Below are 23,227 nucleotides of genomic sequence, written 5' to 3'. Positions count from 1 at the left end.
ATGAATAGACACTTCACCAAGGAGGATATTCAGGTGGCCAACTAATACATGAAGAGATGCTCACAATCATTGGCCATCAGAGAGATGCAAATCAAGACAACAATGAGATACCGTCTCACCCCAGCACTGATAGCAAGGTTCAACAAGACAGAAAATAACAAATGCTGGTGGGGATGTGGAGAAATTGGGATTCTCATACAATGCTGATGGGACTGTGAAGTGATACAAACATTGTGGAAAGCATTATGGCAATTCCTTAGAAAGCTGGAATTAGAGATACCATTTGACCCAGCAATCCCATTACTAGGTATATATCCTAGAGAGGTGAGAGCCAGGATAGGAACAGATATATGCACTTTCAGGTTCATCACAGCACTATTTACAATAGCAAAAAGGTGGAAACAACCTATGTGGCCATCAGCAGAAGAGTGGACGACCAGCCTATGGTACATACACATAATGGAATGCTATGCAGCACTAAAGAATAATGTAGAGTCTGCGAAACACCACATAATATGGATGAACTTGGGGACATTATGCTGAGTGAAATAAGTCAATTACAGAAGGACAAATACAGTATTAGTTCGTTGTTGTGAAGGGTCAAGGAAAGGTTTATATATGAAGGGAAACTTTCTTTGTTGTTTGGCAGGGGTGGGAGAGGGGGGACACTGCAAAAAAAAAAGTGCATTGAGCCATGTCACTTTAGTTTTGTGTATTTCACTGTACATAAATTATATTTCAATAAAATGCATTAAAAAAAAAAGAAGAAAGAAAGGACATGGTGACATGTCACTTTAGTTTTGTGTATTTCACTGTACATAAATTATATTTCAATAAAATGCATTAAAAAAAAAAGAAGAAAGAAAGGACATGGTGAAACACTTCTGAAAAAGTTGGTCACTGGAAACTTTATGAATAGCAGTGAAATGTTATCTGACAGAGTGCCAGAAGATGAGTCCCTCAGGTTGGAAGGTACTCAAAATACAACTGGGGAAGAGCTGCCTCCTCAAAGTAGAGTAGACCTTAATGACATAGATGGAGTAAAGTTTTCAGGACCTTCATTTGCTGATGTGTCATGATTCAAATTCAGAAGAAACAGTGGCAAATATCCATTAATAATTGAAACATGGAATGTACAAGGTATGAATCTGGGAAAATTAGAAGTTGTCAAAAATGAAATGGAAAGCATAAAGATTGATATCCTAGGCATTAATTTTGTATCAGATCATCATATGATCTACTATGACAGTAATGACAAAATTGAAGAGGAATGGCATCACATTCATAGTCAAAAAAGAACATTTCAAGATCTATTTTGAAATACAGTGCTGTCAGTGATAGGATAATATCCATACGCTTACAAGAAAGACCAGTTACTATTACTATTACTCAAATTTACGCACCAACCACTAAAGCCAAAGATGAAGAAATTGAAGATTTTTACCAACTTCTGCAGTCTGAAACTGACCAAACATGCAATCAAGATGTATTGATAATTACTGGTGATTGGAATGAGAAAGCTGGAAACAAAGAAAATACATTGGTACTTGGAAAACATGGCCTTGGTGACAGAAATCATGCCAGAGATCACGTGATAGAATTTTGTAAGACCAATGACTTAGTCATTGCAAATACCTTTTTTTCAACAACATAAATGCAAACTATACACTTAGATCTCATGAGATAGAAAACACAGGAATCAAATCGACTACATCTGTGGAAAAAATCAATGGAGAAGCTCAATATCATCAGTCAGAACAAGGCCAGGAGCCAACTGTGGAACAGACCATCAATTGCTCATATGCAAGTTGAAGTGGAAGCTGAAGAAAATTAAAACCTGTATATAAGAGGTAAAATATGACCTTGAATATATCCCACCTGAATTTAGAGATCATCTGAAGAACAGATTTAACACACTGAACACCAATCACCAAAGACCAGACATGTGGTGGGAGGACATAAAGACCATAACACATGAAGAAATCAAAAGGTCATTAAAAAGACAGGAAAGAAAGAGAAGACCAAAATGGATGTCAGAAGAGACTCTGAAACTTGCTCTTGAGTGGAGAGTAGCTAAAGTGAATGGAAGAAATGATTTAGTAAAAGAGCTGAACAGAAGATTTCAAAGGGCAGCTTGAGAAGACAAGATAAAGTATAATTATGAAATGTGCAAAGAGCTAGAGTTAGAAAACCAAAAGGGAAGAACACACTCGGCATTTCTCAAGTTGAAAGAACTAAAGAAAAAACGCAAGCCTCGAGTTGCAATAGTGAAGGATTCTATGGGCAAAATACTGAACAATGCAGGAAGCATCAAAAGAAGATGGAGGGAATACAGAGAGTTACTGTACCAAAAAGAATTGGTCAACATTCAGCCATGTCAGGAGGTAGCATATGATCAAGAACCAATAGTACTGAAGGAAGAAGTCCAAGCTGCACTGAAGGAATTGGTGAAAAATAAGGCTCCAATAATTGAGGAATACCCATAGAGATGTTTTACAAATAGTTGAAACATTGGAAGTGCTCGCTCATCTATGCTAGCAAATTTGGAAGACAGCTACCTGGCCAACCAATGGAAGAGATCCATATTTGTGCCCATTCCAAAGAAAGGTGATTGAAAAGAATGTGGAAATTATCAAACAATATCATTAATATCACACACAAGTAAAATTTTGTTGAAAATAATTAGAAAATGATTACAGCAGTACATAGACAAACCACTGCCAGAAATTCAAGTCAGTTTCAGAGAGCATGTGGAATAAGGGATGTCATTGCTGATGTCAGATGGATCTTGGGTGAAAGCAGAGAATATCAAAAAGATGTTTACCTGTGTTTTATCAACTATGCAAAGACATTTGACTATGCTGATCATATTATGGATAACATTGTGAAGAATGGGAATTCCAGAATGCTTAATTGTGTTCATGAGGAACCTATACACAGGCCAAAAGGCAGTCATTCATATAAAACAAGGAGATATGGCATGGTTTAAAATCAGGAAGTGTGTGTGATGGGGTTGTATCTTTTCACCGCACTTATTCAATCCGTATGCTAAACAAATAATCCAGGAAGCTGGATTATATGAAGAAGAATGTGGCATCAAGATTGGAGGATGATTCATTAAAGAACTGTGATATGCAGATGACACAACCCTGCTTGCTGAAAGTGAAGAAGACTCAAACCACTTACTGACAAAGATCAAAGACTACAGCCTTAAGTATATAGATTACATCTCAAACTAAAGAAAACAAAAATCCTTACAAGGGAACCAATAAGTAACATCATGATAAATGGAAAAAAGATTAAAGTTGTCAGTGATTTCATTTTACTTGGATACATAATTAATGCATGAAAGCAGCAGTCAAGAAATGAGATGATGTATTGCATTGGGCAAATCTGCTGCAAAAGACTTCTTTAAAGTGTTAAAGAGCAAATATATCACTATGAAGACTAAGGTGCATCTAAGCCAAGCCATGGTCTTTTCAATCACTACATATGCATGTGAAAGCTGGACAATAAATAAGGAAGACCAAAGAATCAATGTCTTTGAATTATAGTGTTGGTGAAAACTCAATGTCATCGAGTAGAGTAGGTCCTGACTCATAACGACCCCTCCTTGGGTTTCCGAGGCAGTATCTCTATGAAAGTAGATTGCCCAGTCTTCCTTTTGAGGAGTCACTGGTGGGTTTGAACCACCAGCCTTCTGGTTAGCAGTCAAATGCCTTAGGCACTACGCCATCAGAGCTCCCAGTGTTGTGGAGGAATACTGAAAATACCATGGACTATCAGAAGAACGAACAAATCTGTCCTAGAAGATGTGTAGCCACAATGCTCCTTAGAAGCAAGAATGGCCAGACTTTGTCTCATACTTTGGCCACGTTATCAGAAGGGACCAGTCCCTGGAGAAAGATACCATGCTTGGTAAAGTAGAACCTACTGCCATCAAGTCTGTTCCAACTCATAGCGACCCCCACTGGGTTTCCAAAGCTGTAAATCTTTATGGAAGAGGATTGTCTCATCTGTCTGCTATGGGGCAGCTGGTAGGTTTGAACTGCCAACCTTCTGGTTAGCAGCCAAATGCCTTACCACTATGCCACCTTTGGTAGAATAGTGTCAGCCAAAGAAGGCGAAGACCCTCAACAAGATGGATTGACACAGTGGCTGCAACAATGAGCTCTAGCATAGCAACAATTATGAAGATGGCAAAGGACCAGGCAGTGTTTCATTCTGTTGTACATAGAGTCACTATGAGTCAGAACCAATTTCACGACATGTAATAACAACAAAGGACATAACTATATCAAAGCAAATTGCATTACTGATATGTATAATGATGGTCTAAGCCATCAAAAACAGGTAAGCTAAGTTTAATGTATTTTACTAAAGAAAGTGACAATTGTGTAATACAGTTCAAGGCGTGTGGAAGGAGGACATAAAGACTTTTCTACACAGTTCAAAAAGACTTTTCCTACACACTTAGCTTAAGTAAACTTCAAGTTTTCTAGAAAGTTCAGCATATTTGCTGGGGGTCCCACAAATGGATGATTTACTGAATAGATATCCATCCTAACTCTCTTCCCAATTCTTCTTACCATATATCATCATACTGGGCAGTGTCTCAGATACTATGAGCCTGAAATCAACCGGAGGTGAGCAACACTAAAGAATATTCTGTGAAGTAGAAGTGTTGAAAGAGGAAAGTGCTGACAGGCTGGAAGTGGGAAAAGGCTTTGTAGTTACACAAGTGGCACCACTCACCATATATCCACTTTTTCAGAGACAGGTTCATTCCTTATCACCTCTGGCGCCATCCATGCCACTGTGCCAGCAAAAGACATCTTGGTACTTTTATCGCTGAGTTCCTTAGAGGTACCAAAATCTGAAATTTTTACTGCATCTGTGTGAGTCACTAAAACACTTTAAAAAGAAATAAAGAAGAAAACATCCAGATGATTAGTGTTAATGAAAACCGTGACTCTAAATGGCAAGTGAAGAATTGGTTTGTTGCCTCCTACCTTTTAGAATTCAGCTTGCAGTTTCCAATGCTACTTGGGCATTAGCTACACCCTAGAAACAGCACCATTCACACTCATGAGGCAGCACAGCAGACTGTGTTTTTATACCTAGATTTATCCTGCCTCCACCACTGGTTCTACCATTAGTTCTAATGTCTTATTTTCTCTTTTCCTCTGTTTCTCATTCATCCATTTTCATCTTATTATGTACATTTCTGAAACTCAGTTTTAAACAAGTATTTTTTTGGAACACGGTAAGATAACAACAAATTGAGCCTTCAGAGTGGGGAAGTTTGTCATTAATTAATCAGGAAGATGGAAGGTGAATACTTTAGACAATAATGAAGTTTGTTTCACAATTGTACAATTTAAAAGCAACAAAAGGCACAACTAGTGTCAGGTGCCTGGTCCAGACAAATCTACCATGCGGGTAAATAGTAGATCAACAATAACCTAAAAGACATGCAAGTAGAATTACCTGCTACACTGATTGAAACTGAACTGAAAGTATGGTGACTGAAAACTTAAACACTCGCTGATAAAATTTATTTCAGAACAAAATAGCTGAAACATCAGCCTCAGAACTCACTTAGGTGATTTGAGATCACGATGAATAATTTTATGGAGGTGCAAATAATTCATTCCACTTGCAATTCCTGTGGACCAGTCTACCAGCAATCGAGGTGTGATCTTCCTGCCAGCACGCAAAACCTCGTAGAGTTGTCCATGGGCACAGTATTCCATGATGATGCAATAACATGGGGCCTGGGTACAAACACCCCTTCCAAGAAAGCACAAACATGTATATAAACATATATGTACATACAAACATACCAATACACATGCTTATATTTTAAGGATATTTAATAAATTAATAAAAACCAAGTCCCTATCTAAATTATTTTTAAAGTGCATAGAGATAATATTTCCTAACTCTTAAAGGAGCATTAAAACCCCTCTAGCCTACAGGTTTCTCTATTGTGCATATAGAAAACGTTAATTTCTTGTGTTTACTCCAGATATCTACATGTTGCATCGTTTCTGGTGCTTTTTCTGTGGAACCATTCCATTCAGAGACAAAGAGCTCCATTTCCTGAGGTTTGTGTAAGGATGGATAATAATGTTTTAAATCCTTAAGAATATTTCAAAATATCTTCCTTTTAAATTGAATAGACAGATTCATATAGGGTATGTTGTTGTTGTTATGTGCCATTGAGTCAGACCTGACTCATAGTGACCCCTCCTTGGGTTTCCGAGGTGGTATCACTACGGAAGTAGATTGCTCCATCTTCTTTTCGAGGAGTGCCTTGTGGGTTTGAACCGCCAGCCTTCTGGTTAGCAGTCAAGTGCCTTAGGCACTATGCTACCAGAGCTCCTTCATATAGGGTATACAGAAAGAGAATTCAAATAAAATATTATTATTTGTGGAATTTTAAATTGTTGTTGTTGTTATGTGCCATTGAGTTGTCTCCAACTCATACTGACCTTATGTACAACAGAATGAAACACTGCCAAGTCCTGGGCCAGCCTCACAATCCCTATTGTACCTGAACCCATCGCTGCAGCCACCATGTCAATCCATCTCATTGAGGGCCTTCTCCTCTTTCATTGACCCTCCACTTTACCAAGCATGACATCCTTCTCCAGAGAATGGTCTCTTCTGACAATATGACCACAGGAGGTGAGACAAAGTCTGGCCATTCTTGCTTCCAAGGAGCATTCCAGTTGCACTTCTTCCAGGACAGATTTGTTAGTTCTTTTAGTAGTCCATGGTACTTTCAGCATTCTTTGCCAGCACCACAACTCAAAAGCATCAACTCTTCTGTCTTCCTTATTCATTGTCCAGCTCTCACATGCATATGAGCTGATTGAAAATACCATGGCTTGGGTTAGGCACATCCTAGTCTTCAAGGAGATATCTTTGCTCTTTGGCACCTGAAAGAGGTCTTTTGCAACAGATTTGCCCAATGCAATATGTCTTTTGATGTTTTGACTGTTGCTTCCATTGGCTTTGATTGTAGAACCAAGTAATATGAAGTCTTCGACAACTTCAATCTTTTCTCCATCTATAGTGATGCTGCCTATTGGTCCAGTTGTGAGGATTTTTGTTTTCTTTATATTGCAGACAGTAGTCTTTTTTTTTTTTTTAGGATTTGGGTGAAGATTTACAGAGTAAATTCACTTTTCATACAGCAGTTCACATATACTTTGTCTCATGTCATTGACCAAAATTTACAATGCAGCAGCTCCCCTCCCACTTCCTTCCCATAGTTACCTCCTCCCAGTGTCCATCCCTTCATACTCTTCTGCACCCTGAGCTATCTCCCTGTGCATAAGCAGCCCTTCCTTCTCCCATGATTGTTCTCTCCAGGGCGTGTGTCTACTTGAGGTAAATGTTTAACTCACATGCCTGTACTTTGTTTGGCTGGAAACCACAGTTGTGGGTTCAATTCCAGACCTGAAGGGCAGCTAGGGGCCATAGTCTCAGTGGTTTACACCAGGCTCTATTGGACCAGCAAACCTGGTCCCCACCTTCTTTTCTTTTTTTTTCTTTTTTTTTGCCTCCAAATGATTTTGAGTTTTGTTCCACATTGTTCTCCCTCTCTATGCAGGATCTCCTACATCCCTTCCAAGTGGATGGCAGTGGTAGCTGGGCACCATCTAGTTCTTCTGGTCTCATAGTTGTATAGGTTGCAGATCAGATGGTGTACCAGTCGCTAGGACTGATTGTTTCCATTAATTTTGATTTTCTTCTTTCTTCTTGACGAGGAAAGACCCGTTGTTGCATCTAGATGGCAGCTTCCTTGCTTTTAAGGTCCCAGTCGCTACTCGCCAAAGTAGTAGGTGGAACAATGTTTTATATAGTATGTTATGCCAATTAAGCTTGATGTCCCCTGCGACTATATATTGCAGACAGTAGTCTTTAATGTTCATCAGTAAGTGCTCCAAGTCATCCTCACTTTCACCAAGCAAAGTTGTGTCATCTGCATATTTCAGGTTGTTAATGACTCTTTCTCCAATCCTAATGCCACGTTCTTCTTCATATAGTCCAGCTTCTCAGATTATTTGCTCAGCATACAGATTGAATAAGTATGGTGAAAGGATACAACCCTGACACCCTCCCTTCCTATTTTAAACTATGCAGTATCCTCTTGTTCTGTTTGAATGATAGTCTCTTGGTCTACATACAGGTACATGAGTACAATCAAATGTTCTCGAATTTCCATTCTTCTCAAGGTTATCCACAATTTGTTATGATCCACACAATCGAATGCCTTTGCATAGTCAATAAAACACAAGTAAACATCTTTCTGGTATTCTTTGCTTTGAGCCAAGATCCATCTGATATCAGGACTGACATCCCTTGTTCCACGTCCTCTTCTGAATCCAGCTTGCATGTCTGGAAGTTCTCTGTCAATATTCTACTGCAACTGTTTTTGAATTATCTTCAGCAATATTTTACTTGCACATGATATCAATGATATTGTTAGATAATTTCCACATTCTGTGGGATCGATCACCTTTCTTTGGAATGGGTACAAATATGGATCCCTTCAAAAACTCAATAATGACCAGAATTACTGGTCAGATGGAATCTGGTGAGACCCCCAATACTATGGTCCTGGGACACATTCTGAGCCTGGAATAAAGCTCACTCCCAAGGGCTGGCTCTCTGCCCAATAGTAAAGAAGATGTACATACAGACCACTCAACCCAGGGTGACGCACCCACATACTCTATGGAAATGAACCCCTTGGAGCAAAAGACCACAGGACACCAGAGGGGCAAATTCACACAGAGGAAATGCAGGACAAACAGGAGTGCATAACTATGAGGGGCATGGGGGGAGGGTTACTGTGCAGGGCGAGGAGGAGACTGGGTTAGGGTTGGGCATGGTAAATGGGGAGTGAAACTAAATGTACACATAATGTTGAATGTAAAACAAACTCTTAAAAAATTAAAAAAAATATTATGGATCTCTTCCAGTCAGTTGGCCAGGTAGCTGTCTTCCAAATCGCTTGCCATAGCTGACTGAGTACCTCCAGCATAGCATCCGTTTGTTGAAACATTTCAGTGAGTATTCCATCAATTTCTGGACCTTGTTTTTTTTGCCGATTCCTTCAGTGCAGCTTTGACTTCTTCCTTCAATACCATTGGTACTTGATCGTATGCCACCTCCTGAAATGGATGATCATCTACCAATGCTTTTTGGTATAGTGACTCTGTATATTCCATCCATCTTCTTTTCATTTTCCTGCATCATTCAACATATTGCCCATGGACTCTTTCAATATTGCAATTTGAGGCTTAAATTTTTTCCTCAGTTCTTTCAGCTTGAGAAATGCCAATTGTATTCTTCCCTTTTGGTTTTCTAACTCCAGGTCTTTGCACATTTCATTACAGTAATAGACTTTGTCTTCTCGAGCTGCTCTTTGAAATCTTGTGTTCAGCTCTTTTATCCTGTAGATTCTCCCTTTTGCTTATCTACTCTTTATTCAAGGGCACATTTCAGAGTCTCTTCTGACATCTATTTTGCACAGGGAAGGAATATTTTTAATTACTTCAACTTAAAATAAGTGACTAGACTGAGGACCAAAGTGCCAATTTTCTATACACACATTCCTCACTTATGAACATGGTTAGGTTCTAAATATCAGGTCGTTATGTGAAAATTGGCATTATGCAAAACTGGAGGATACCCACATCAGATTACAGAATGGAGGACGACAATATCGTTACATAACTACCAAATTACATCGTTATATCACTTCTGAATTTCATCATTATGTAACTGCCAAACCACTGGGAATCACGACCCAGCTAAATTGACACATAACCTTAACCATTACAGCCAGTGTTATTGCCAGATGTACGTCAAGCAAAATAATTGGATAGCAGATTTTTAAAAATTGTTGTAGTAAATGCAAAATATCAGTTAATGAGCTAGTTGGCAAGTGAGGAGTAGGTGTACTCTATTCTCTTTAAAAAAACATTTCTGTTTAGAATAAAAATATTATACAATACATTATACATCTATGTAGTCTATATTTCCATCAATTTCTACATCTTCCAAGAAACATTTCCTGATTAATGGAATCCAAAAAAATCTTTCTCTTCTCTAATATTTTAAATTTCAAAAATACAGTATAAAAATTTCAAACAGAAACAAAGACTAGTATAATGAGCTCCATGTGTCCATAACCTAGCTTCAAAAATTATCAACTAATGCTAATCTTATTTCTTTTTGATATATTATTATTATTTTAAAATCCCTTCACCCATATCAGAGCTATCCATCTATTTACCCTCCTTTCCCCTCCTCTCCCATCCTTGGTAATCATCACCTGTGCAAACCTTTCCTTGACTTTTTATAATAGTGGACTTATAAAATGTTTGTCCTCCTGTGATTGACTTATTTCACTTAGATAATGTCCTCCAAGTTCAACCACATTATGAGGTGATTCACTGATTCTTCATTTTCCTTTAATGTTGCATTGTGTGTATGTACTATAGTTTGGTTATACATCATTCATCTGTTGATGAGCACTTAGGTTGTTTCCATCTCTTTGCTATTGTGAATAGTGCTGCAATAAACATGGATGTGCATGTATCTATTTGTGTCCTGGGTCTTACTTCTTTAGGATATATTCCTAGTAATCAGATTGCTGGATCAAATAGTATTTCTATTTCCAACTTTTAAGGAAGTGCCATACCATTTCCCGCAGTGGCTGGACCACCTTACAGTTCCACCAGCAATGTATGAGAGCTCCAAATTCTCCATATCCTTGCCAGTAGTTGTTATTTTCTGCCTTGTTGAACTTTGCTGTTATTGCTGGGGTAAGATGATCTCTCAGGAGCTCTGATAGCATAGTGCCTAAGGCACCTGACTGCTAATAAGAAGGCTGGCAGTTTAAACCCATCAGCCACTCCTCAGAAGGAAGATGGGGCAATCTACTTCTGTAGTGATACTGCCTCAGAAACCCAAGGAGGGGTCGCTATGAGTGGGGTCTGACTCAAGGGCACATAACAACAACAACAAGATGATATCTCATTGTTGTTTTGATTTGCATTCTTCTAATGGCTAATGATCATGAGCATTTCTTCATGTGTTTGTTAGCTGCCTGAATACCTTCTTCAGTGAAGTGTCTGATCATATCCTTTCCCCATTTTTGAATTGGATTGTTTGTTTTGATGTTGAGGTATTGAAGTTTTCTATAAATTTTAGAGATAAGGTCCTTGTTGGATAGGTCATTGCCAAATATTTTTTCCCAATCTGTAGGCTCTCTTTTTACTCTTTTGTAGAAGTCTTTCAATGCACATAGAATTTAATTTTTAGAAGGTCCCAGTCACCTAGTCTCTTCTGCTGCCTGTACATTTTGGGTTATGTCTGATAGTCTATTCATACCATAAATTAGGGCCCCAAAGTTTGCCCCTATTTTATCTTTGATGAACTTCATAATTTTGAGCTTTATGTTTAGGCCTTTGATCCATCTTGAATTTGTTTTTATATATGGTGTGAGGTATGGATCTTGTTTCATTTTTCTGCAAATGGATATCCAGTTTTGCCAGCACCATTTTTGAAGAGACTATCTTTTCCCCATTGAATGGCTTTGGCTCTTTGGCAAAGATCAGCTGACCATCGGTGGATGGCTCTATTCCTGTACTCCCAATTCTGTTCCACTGGTCTATGTGTCTCTTCTCTAAATTCTTATGATACATAGCAGCAATTAGTTTCATAAATGCAATTTTCTCTTGCCATTTAGATTATATGCTTTGAATTTGAAAAATATCTAACTTCACCTTAACTTTACTTGTGAAAAAAGCCCCCATACCAACATGTACAGACCCAAGGGGTAGAAGGAAGACCACTAACACAAAAGAGAATCTTCTACTTGCCATTCAGGTTTATATACTTATTTAATTGTCTTATTTAACCTGTCCCCCAAACATTGTAAGAAATATATTACCTTTTCCATTTTTACAGAGAAATCTCAAAGATGGAAGTTGACTTGTCCTAGGTCATGCAACTGGTATTTAGCAGATCTGGGATCCAATACCAGTCTATCTGCTTTCAAAGTCTTTTTCATTAACTACTCTACACTGCCTCCCTTTTAACTATTTAACTTTTCTAAATATAAGCATATTGGGGATTCCTATGTTAATACTGCTACCTCATAAAAGTGAGAATAACTATATTAATTTTATTTCACAATTTTGTTCTGAGGATGAGAGAAGAAAATGGTCACATGCAAGTTTCTGTATCTCATTTCTTTATGTCTTGCTTTGAAACTTTCCAGAGAAGTTAACAGAGTACTCACTCTATCTCGGAAGGAAGGTTGGGCAATCCTACTTCCGTAGTGATACTGCCTCGGAAACCCAAGGAGGGGTCGCTATGAGTCGGGGCCGACTCGATGGCACATAACAACAACAACACAACACTCTATCTAGAAGACATCCAATTAAAGTCTTTGATCAGCTACTAATCCATGTCCTATCTATTAGGTTGCTGTAACTGATAAAAGAATTTAGAGGCCATGGCTGAGGCACTGATCATGTCAAGATTTTATAACAACAGCAAGTTATGAAGAAGTATAATTTATCTTCATTTTCTCTGCCTTGACATGTCTGTCACATGTCACAAAACTATTTCTCTGATTCTCCTATGACTTTCAAAACTACCCAGAATTGTCATCTTGATTTTAAATGAATTTTTTTTTTTCAAGTTTCTGTTACTTGACTTTTAGGAACACTCAGTGGAGAAAAAGTGTACAGCAAACACAAACAGATCATTTAATTTTCATTAGAGAGAAATAGTATATAAGGCAGGACAAACCTAAAGTGCTTTGGTATGAGTCAGAGCTGACTCAACAATAACAACACAATGTGCTTAACGAGGAGCACTGGTGGCACAGTGGTTAAGTGCTCCACTGCTAACCAAAAAGTCAGTGGTTCAAACCCAACACCTGCTCTGGGGGAGAAAGATGAGGCAGTCTGCTTCCATAAAGATAACAGCCTTGGAAACACTATGGGGCAGTTCTCCTGTCTTATAGGATTGCTATGAGTCAGAATCAATACGACAGCAATGGGTTTGAGTTGGAATTACGCTTAAGAATATAAAAATAGGTATTTGTTTTAAGGTACTCAGTATCCTACTCAACCATGCTTTAACTCATCACACCAACAAACAGAAAGGGTTTAACAGTGATATGTTAATGCACTTCTCATCTCTCTTGACTGACAAAAGAGACACAATCATTCCATCAGCCCTGCACTATGATAAGGCTTCTTAGTAGCTATAAATAACAGCTCCATGATAACTTCTAATTGCTACTTTGTCTTCCCCTTGACACTGAATTCCATTAGGAACAGTCAGTTTTGCTTTTCTTCAAAGGTTATTTAGAAAAAAAAAAACTGGGGGAAAAAAAAAGAACATAGTATTCTTTTCTTACATGTAGCCTTTTGTATATGGTTCTTACTAACTTCCAAAGAAGCTGTAAGCACGGAAATCAGTTTTTAGAGGGAAGTATTAAAATCCAATCTTGCCCTTATATCTTCCAGACGGTACTGAATGTGTTCATTGGCCAAGCAACACATGGCACAGATGGCTGCAAACATAACACTGCACAAAGCCCCAAGAACATGGTGTAATGAGCCAGGGACACAGACTCACTATTGTTTTCCACGCAGAGGTAAAAACTATTCAAGCATCTTCAGTCCAAGGAATTGGAGACCAGCATGGCAATACTTGTCCAAAATGCTAAAAATTGCATATACATGTAGGAAGGTCAGAAGGATGATATGGGAAAAAGAAAAAGCGAAAGAAAGGAAGGAAAAATAAAGCTTCTCATAGCATAGTCCTACTCTCTTAGGACGCATTTCTACCTTCATTGTTCAGGGCATCTTGCTGGCAAGTCCACACAGCCTAGGTCACATCAGGAGGCCAAGAAGCTATGTTAATCTATAGAATAGTCTGTGTCTCAAGCCCAACTTTAAAAGCTCTTGGCCCTTCCTTCCAATTAGGAATTACAGCAATGAATCACTAAAAGTGATGATCCTGTCAGTGAAGTAAAATGAAGAAAAGAAGTAAGTTTCTATTACTCTGTCTGCTTAAAAACAATCCTTCTACTGTTTTTTGTGGGAGTCCCTGGGTAGTTGCAAGAGTTAAGATCTTGGCTACTAGCCAAGAAGTTGGTGGTTCAGATCCACCCTGAAGAACTTCAGAAGAAAGACCTGGTGATGGTAGCCATTAAAAAACCCTGTGAAACACAGTTCTACTTTGAAACAAATGGGGCAGCCGTGAATCAGAATCCACTTAGTGGCAACTAATGGTGGAGGTGGTATTTATCTTTTGAAATTTATCATCTTTGGAAAGTTTATAATTGGTCTCTATAACATTTCATTTTGGTCTCATATCCCCCTGGCTCTACTAGGGCAACCAGTGATAGGATCACTATAGCACCTGACACTCTCATACATGTCCGGTGTGTGCATGGATGTCCCTTCCACAAGGAAATGAATCCAAACACTGATTAATGTGTTAGTATAACAGTTGAATGCTTCTCTTCTTTTCAGATTTTTTTCCCTTTCATAAGAGGTCTTATTTGGAAATCATAACTCAACCTCAATACTGATTTAAACCCATCCTACAAAGTTCACACACAAGATTTCTATTTCTTACTTTGGGGATGTGGTTCCAACTAAGAATTATCACATACATTTTTACATTTATAATGAGAGTATGTTTGTTCATTTGTTTGTTTTAAAATCAAGAAAGGGTCCCTCTTCGGGCTGGGAGTTCTTCCAAGTTTAAAGAAGGCGGATTTGTAAGTTATTTCACTTTTAACTTTAGCCTTATTGGTCATACTATTTTCTAAGAATGAAAAATATATATCAAATCTGCTAAGAAGCTCTAGTTTCTAAATTTTCACCCCACCTAAAGACTACCTCTCCTGTTCATTTTATCCCTCCTCTAACACCATGATGCTTGCTGAAAGTGAGGATGACTTAAGGCACCTACTGATGAAGGTTGAAGAATACAGTGTGCAGTATGGATTACATCTCAACATAAAGAAAACAAAAATCCTCACAACTGGACCAATGAGCAGCATCACAATAAATGGAGAGAAGACTGAGGTTGTCAAGGAATTCACGTTGCTTGGTTCTACAATCGATGCCAACGGAAGCAGCAGTCAGGACATTAGACGACATGTAGCATTGGGAAAGTCAACTGCGAAGGAACTGTTTCAAGTGCTGAGGAGCAAGGATATCTCCTTGAGGACTAAGGTGCGCCTGACACAAGCCATGATATTTCCAATCGCCTGGTATGCATGTGAGAGCTGGACAATGAATAAGGAAGACCGAAGAAGAGTTGATGCTTTTGAGTTGTGGTGCTGGCGAAGAATGCTGAAAGTATCATAGACTGCTAAAAGAACTAACAGATCTGTCCTGGAGGAAGTGCAGCCAGAATGCTCCTTGGAAGCAAGAATGGCCAGACTTCGTCTCACCTATTTTGGTCATGTTGTAAGAAGGGACCATTCCCTAGAGAAGGATGTCATGCTTGGTAGGGTGGAGGGTCGACGAAAGAGGGGGAGGCCTTCAATGAGATGGATTGATACGGTGGCTGCGATGATGGGCTCAAGTATAGCAGGGATTGTGGGGCTGGCGCGGGATCGGGCAGTGTTTCGTTCTGCTGTGCATGGGGTCGCTATGAGTCGAAAACGACTCGACGGCACTTAACAACAACAACAACTAACACCATGGCACCTTTCATTATTTTAAACCTAGAGACAAATTTAAGAGTTGGCAAGAGAGGGAACCCAGAGAAAGGTATAGAAATTACATATATTGAGAGCTCTGCACTTCTAGGTTTGTAACTTCCACAAATACACCTATGACTCTCCTTCTTCTAGGAATCTCAGTCAATAATATGAAAATAATAGCCTGGATTAGAGAAGTAGTTTATATACTCTTGAAAACAATCACTTTGTGAAATGAATATCACATATAACTTACTATCATCAATCATTCCACTATCATTAGATTAAGAAAGCTGAGTGTCTGGCATTACTTAAAAGGGGATCTAGCAAAACCTGAGGCAGGGAGAAATACTCTAAAGGTACCTGTTATTACAAGTTCATATTTAAGAAGAAATGCCAATAGAAACTAATAAAATGTACATATCGATTACACAGGGACTAGCTGTTCTTTGATCACTTCAGATATGTTAGCTTTGTTTTCTTAACTGGACAGTAGGATGTTCAGGTTATCTGGAAGTGACCTCTGTCATCCCACTGATAAACGAGGTAGATTTGGCTGATCTGAGTGCTTTGTGGGAATCTGCTTTCTCCCTCGCTACCCCATGAGCCTTCCTTCCAAGCTCTGGAAAAAAGTACTAGATTGTAAGATCCTTAAGGATATGGCTCAAATTCTTTGGTTCCTCCCAAAGCACCTAGCACAGTTCTAAGTCTATAGAGCATTCTTGACATGTTTTTGAAAGCAAGAACTTATATGTGTATATATTGGGGGAAAGAAAATCTATTTCTGAGGGGGAAAAAAAAAGCCTTGACCTACTTGAAGGCGATGATGTTAGGGTGCTTCAATTTCCTCAAATGCTTGATATCCGTCTCATTCTGTTCTCTCACTTTCTTGATGGCCACCTCCTCCGCTCGGAACTTGCCCAAGAAGACAGCTCCTTGGGCTCCACTACCCAGCCACTGCAGCTCTGAGATCTCCTCGAATGGTACTTCCCAAGTATCTAGGCACATAGTTGAGAAACAGGCTTGAAGAGATCTTGGAATTTGCTAAGGGCCCTTCTATAAAGCTATTTCACAGGCACCAACTTCACCATCACCCAGAATGGCCACTACCCTCTGGTAGTGACCTGGTAACTCACTAAAAGATATGACCTTCCTATGGGCCTTATATTCTATATTAGATATTCTTATGTATTAGTTTCTATCAATTTTCAACCATTGAAATCCGAGCAGGTCAGAGATATTCAATATACTCTCCTCCAAACAAAGCATATCTTGACACTCTTTCAACCCCACCTCCTCACCTCAAGCTTGCAATTCACCTGTATGTACCAATACCACTGCTTCTACCCCATCACCCAACAGGAAAAACAAAAAACCAAACCTACTGTCATTGAATAGTTTCTGACTCATAGCAACCCTATAAGACAGAGTAGAACTGCCCCATAGGGTTTCCAAGTCTGTAAATCTTTATGGAAACACACTGCCTCATCTTTCTGCCATGGAGTGGCTGGTGGGTTTGAACTGCCAGCCTTTTGGTTAGCGGCCCAGTGCTTTAACCACAACACCACCAGTGTTGTTTTATTTCTCTTTGAGTTCTAGCGCAGATGCTCAATGAAACCTTGCTGAATGAATTTTCAGTGGTACTTTCCTAAGAACTTAATTACACTAAAATTTGTTAGCATTTACCTCTAGTATTTAACATAGTATTATCATATATTATTTACATAGCAGCATAATGTTTTACATACATCTTGTGTTTAATCCTTATAACAATCCTACAAGTCTAGGCTTATTATGGGTATTTAACCCATAGAGTCTCATCTTTAAAATGAGAAAACAAAGGCATAGGGTGAGTAACATATCCAAGGTCATATAACTGGTAAGTGACAGAAGTGGGTGGAGAACACTTGATTTGGCTAACGCAAAGGACAGTGCTTTCCCCACTCCACCACATTGATTCTTATGAAGTAATTGCAAGGGTTATTACTCATGATATGGTTACCCATACAGCTGCAGTCTTTTCAAGTTAAAATGTGGTTTCTCTTTTTCTTAGAGTTTGAATTTTTGCACCAAAAAGTCAATAGAAGTAATTTCTAAGCATGGTATTACTGATGATTCATATTATGTTCTTTATCCCTTTCTGTATAATTTTTTTCTTTATGCCACTCCTCAGAAGGAAAGTTGGGCAATCTACTTCTGTAGTGATACTGCCTCGGAAACCCAAGGAGGGGTCGCTATGAGTCGGGGCTGACTCAACGGCACACTACCACCACCACCACCACCACCACCATCCCTTTCTGTATTAAATCACCAAAGGAACAATTAATACCAAGTGAGACTTGGGAGGAAATCAAGTTACAGGCTTGACTACCATGATATCTACCTTGATGTCTTTAGGGCTTTTATGACTGACAAATATACCTACATTACTTTTATAATTAAAAAAAAAATGCATTTTAAATAAAGCACTTCAACATTTCAATCACTATGTGCTTTAATCTCATGAAACCTAAAAAGAAGGATGGACTCCATTAATCCTTTTACCAGTGCATTATCACATGTAGCAATGTACAGCAAAGAGCGAGGAGCCCCACGGGGTGAAGAGAAGGATGATGACAATGTTAACGGTTGTGAGAGACTCTTGTCAGACCACTGATCCCTAAAAGGCCACTGTCTGTGGAACACAGAGCAAGGTGGTATTGAGGTAGCTTTGAATATATTCTGGTTTTGAAAGCAAACCAACTCACTATCTACTATGTCCATAAAACGTTGTGTAGAAGAAAGCTTATTTCCCTCTCTAACTTTCTCTATCTTAAGAGAAAAAGAAAGTGTATAGATTCTTAATAAAATGTCATCTTCCATTGCAATGGTTAAAACACGGACCTTCAAACCTAACTACATAGAGCAGAAAAATCTACTGTGAGAGTGATTTATACATAGCATGGACATTTGTCCCATTCTCCTGACATCACAGGATTAAAGGTTTCTGCTCTAGTGAAATTAAATGGATGCTATTTAAAGCAAATCCCTCTAAAATACTAAATCACCAAAGGGACAATTCATACCAAGTGAAATTTTGGAGGAAATCAAGTTACAGGTTTGACTATTTTCAATATTTTCAGGGCTTCTTTGACTAAATTGCTAGATTAAAGAGTCCCATTTCCTGGCTCTTGGTATACATACCAAATTGTTATCCAAAAGCATTTTGCTAGTTTTTTCTGAGGACAGCAATGTATGAACATTCCAGTGTCACTGCAAGGTTGCAGCACTGGATATTAGCAATTGTTTTCTTGATTCTAATTTAATTATGTATCGACTCAATGGCAACAGGTTTGTTTTTTTTTTTTTTTTTTTTTGGTTTAGTCCTCTTTATTCCATCCCAGTGCCCTGTCAATATCTAATAGGGTGCCAAGGAGCAGGAAAATGGAAGACAAAAGAAAGTGATAAGGATGTGCAAAATTGGGGCCTAGATAATTGACAAGCAAGATAACTAACATTGCAATAATAGGGAAATAATAGGGAACCGGCTGTGCTCTTTCCAGGGTAAGTCCCAGACTTTTTCCTGCTTTGACATCTGCCCCATTTATTCTCTTCCCCAGCTTTTATCTTTTCTCTGATTCATTACTATGACTACTATCTTAAGTTCAATGTCCACCATGATCCCCAGGACTGAGAAAAAGCCACACGCCTACCGACTTTAAGGCAGCAGCTCTTTGTTAATTCAGACGTGACCATGATAAAACTTGCATTGAAAGTGGAAACCATTTGGCAATAAAAAATTTCAATTACATGCACTATCTTACTTGGATTTCATTACCTAACATAGCTAAAAGGGAGATGAGAGCATCATGACATTTTTAAAAAAAATCTAGTGAAATTTCCTCATAACTGCCAACTGTAGGGACACATCTGTTATATGAACTCTCTTTTGGCTGACTGCAACCCAAGATTAAGGATTAGCTCCCTGATCTCAGAGCTGACAAGGAAAATAAGACACATAGTTTTTGGCTAACAAATCTCTTTGGCCCACGGCAGTAACAGCCCCAAAGCAGGCTATCCTGTCATCTGCTGAAGAGTAAGGCAGATGCTGTACCCTCGTAAGAATCTTAAGCTGACCAGGACTGTTTCTTATTTATTACCAAAATAAGCCATTCTGGAAGTCACATAATCACTTGGAAGCCAAATTAAATACAAGTTTGTAGACCAATAACAAAAAAAATGTAAAAGCCTCCTTTTAACAGACACACAGAATGTATATGTGTACCTCTTTATGAGTTTGACCCTAAATTTGGATCCTGAGACCCCCAAATTTTTACCCAAATAATTATGAGACTGGAAGACCCTAAAAGCCAAATGCAGTTTATTATGTATGCAGATATGAATAGGTTTTGTATCTAAAAAGAGAAAAGGAACTTTTAAAAAATAATAAATCAAGAGTGGTTATCTCTGAGTTGTGAGATGACAAGTGATCTTTATTTTCCTCAGTGTGCTTATCTTTAAATTTCCCAGTTTTTAAAATAATAATTTTTTTTTTAACACAGGAATCACCAATCTTTATGTAGTAAGGAACAACTTTTTAATTTCCTTGAAACCTTGAGGTCATGGAGGGGAAAAATGTATATGGTATAGGGGTATGTATGAAAGAGAATAATATAGACAGACACACACACACACACACACACACACATGAGACTCTACAAAGAACTGCAGGGAGTAGGAATTCTGAAAAGTATGCGTGGAATTGATAGATTTACCAGTAGATCCCCAATATATTTATGGGGAAAGGAGAGTTGCAGGGAGAGGCTGGTATGTTAGTTTAAGAGAAATTATTTCAGATATAGGGATAAATGGAATACATAAGAAAAATTATATCAACTAGTGGTTGTGGAAAAGCTGTCAACAGTCTTGACTGAAGAAGATAAACAGGCCTCTAAGGGAGGGTCACAGAGTCCAAAATTCAGTTATAAAATAAAACAGAATTTCACTTCTGATCCATAATGTCTCTTTCCAGAATTTCTTGATGAGAGAACTCAAAAAACAGAATCATTTCCACAAAAACTAAAAATATATGTATTAAAAACTTTAAAAACAATAAACCCTTTGAACCCAACCATTGCACTTCTAGGAATTTATCTTTAGGAGTAATCAAAGATTATGCAAAAGTAAATGAATACACAGGTGTTCACTGTAGTGTGGTTTATAATCACCAAAATAAATAAATAAATAAATAAATAAAAAACAACCAACAAACAAAAAACCCCAGCAGATAAATTCTCAAGCAATAGGGGACTGCTTAAATAAATAAGCATAATGTTCACACAATTAAACATTATATTTTGTTATTGTTGCTGTTCTGTGCCATCGAGTCTGACCCGATCCATAGCGACCCCTCCTTGAGTTTCCAAGGTGGTATCTCTACAGAAGTAGATTGCCCAACCTTCCTTCTGAGGAGGGGCTGGTGGGTTTGAACTGCCAGCCTTGTGGTTAGCAGTTAAATGCCTTAGGCACTGTTATATAGCATAAATCTACTCCTGAAGAAGATTTAATGATATGGGAAATGTTCACAGTATGAAGTGAAAAAATGTTGCAAAATAGTATAATTGCATTTTTTTTTTACAAAGTGTACACACAGCACAAAAATAATATATAGCAAAACATTAATGGTTATCCTCAGGAGATTGGGGATCATAGATATTTTTAATTTTTTTTCAACTTACCTGTATTTTCCAAATTTTCTACATATATATCTTTTGTTATAAGAAGAAAAGTTATTTTAAAGAAATGAAGTTAAGTTAATAAGCATACTAAGGCCATATGTTCTCTTTACGTTGAAAGTATAACACTTGAATTGGAATACATGAATATCCATGTTATACAATGATGAGGGTCGAAAATTTATTTTTTAAAGAGCTATGGGATCTAGAAATAGTAACCTAATAAAACACTTCTCAACTTTGGCTAGGTACTTTGTTCTTTCCTCAAAATGTGAGCCTTGCAGGCTGGACTGTAAGAAAATAATTCCTTTTCACTACAACCTAAGGCAGGCCTGTGTGCTTCAGAGGCAGTGTTAGGTGGCTTCTATCTGGCTATGAATTAGCCTAATGGACATAAGATTTTTGACTATATGACTTTTCAGTAAAAAAAAATTGAACATGTACCCATTTTGTGATTTATTTCTAAGTTACATATCTGTACAACTATTTTAAAATATCAAGTATACCTGAAAATAGATATTTAAAATGTGAGATAAAATAAACAGAAGTTCTAGTAATTTCTTCCTATATCTCTGTGGATAATCTTGCATGTATTCTGTTTTGGATAGCACTGAATCAGATAACTACAAATGATAGGCTCTACCAGAAAAGATCCATGCAATGTGAATCTGTTAGGAGCTCTGGTGATGTAGTGCCTAAGGCATTTGACTGCTAATCAGAAGGCTGGTGGTTCAAAACCACCAGCCAATCCTTGGAAGGAAGATTGGGCAAACTATTTCTGTAGTGATACTGCCTTGGAAATCCAAGGAGGGGTTGCTATGAGTCATATCCGACTCCATGGCAGTGAGTTTGTTTTTTCTTTTTTTTTAAAATAGGAAATTGAGATAGGGTATTCACCTGGCTCTAGTTCTTTAATTTACCCATGGGTCAGAGTTACCCAGTTTATGATGGTGATGGTGGTGGTGTTTTTAGAGGAAACATCTTCCACTTTCATAGGCTAGCTTACCTTGCTGCTGCAGTTTGTAATCAGTGGAATATGCCTTCCCAATGATATTCCATACAGGCCTTAAGCATCCAAATAGTCCTTCAAGGAACCCACCACTGCCGCTGCCTGACCTGCTGAACTGAATTTTGATGTCTTCATTTCCACTCGTGTTCTCTCCATCCACAGTGTTGCTGTTCCCCTGAGATACAGCCATCTCCGATTCATCTTGTTCCCTTAGCTGAAGGACACTGTTCTCAAACTGGTCCCTGGAATCCTCGCTTACGCTTGTCAACACTGTTGTGGTGATGGGGCTGTTCACGCTCTCAATCAGCTCTGTTCGAACCACCCCCTTTTCCTGCAGATCCTCCAGGAGCTTGGATGAAGGGTGGTTCCCCATAGGAGTGAGTTCATCTTGTCCGCTGAAGGGTTTGTTTTCACTCAAAGGTAAGTGTGGAGAAGAGGAGCAGCTCAGGTGCTCCTGAGGGTTGGCCATCGTGCCATGAGTGGGCCCAAGGTCCTGAGATGACACTCAGAGGATTATTGGAACAGAATTCAGATGCAAGAGAGGGTTCCAAAACCTGGGGAAAATGGGAGAACATGAGGTGACCCTTCCTTAAGGAATCCACATCCCTACACTACTGTCTATAATAATAAACACACTGAAACAATGGAAGATTGGTTAAACTGTGGTATATATCCACATAATAAAATGCTGTATGACAATTAAAAGTCACATTGGAGGAGAGTATTTACTAACAG

At 38.4% G+C, this 23,227-nt stretch overlaps 1 protein-coding gene across 1 annotated transcript in view; it reads right to left on the bottom strand.

The window, feature by feature from the left end:
- MAP3K13 (mitogen-activated protein kinase kinase kinase 13) overlaps positions 1–22,961 on the bottom strand; it is a 66,537-nt gene extending 43,576 nt beyond the window's left edge. The window contains exons 1-4 of the mRNA XM_007935962.2: positions 22,490–22,961; positions 16,584–16,767; positions 5,602–5,793; positions 4,756–4,914 (exon numbers count right to left, since the gene is read on the bottom strand). Coding sequence (XP_007934153.1) covers positions 4,756–4,914; positions 5,602–5,793; positions 16,584–16,767; positions 22,490–22,961 — 1,007 coding nt within the window. The remainder of the gene's footprint in view (positions 1–4,755; positions 4,915–5,601; positions 5,794–16,583; positions 16,768–22,489) is intronic.
- Positions 22,962–23,227: the final 266 nt, after the last annotated feature.

This window comes from Orycteropus afer, unplaced genomic scaffold, assembly GCF_000298275.1.
Source record: "Orycteropus afer afer isolate SDZICR_OR568_19922 unplaced genomic scaffold, OryAfe1.0 scaffold00032, whole genome shotgun sequence".
NCBI classification, from domain to species: domain Eukaryota; kingdom Metazoa; phylum Chordata; class Mammalia; order Tubulidentata; family Orycteropodidae; genus Orycteropus; species Orycteropus afer.
The sequence above is the reverse complement of the archived record's forward strand: the minus strand, read 5'-3'. Positions and strand labels throughout refer to the sequence as shown.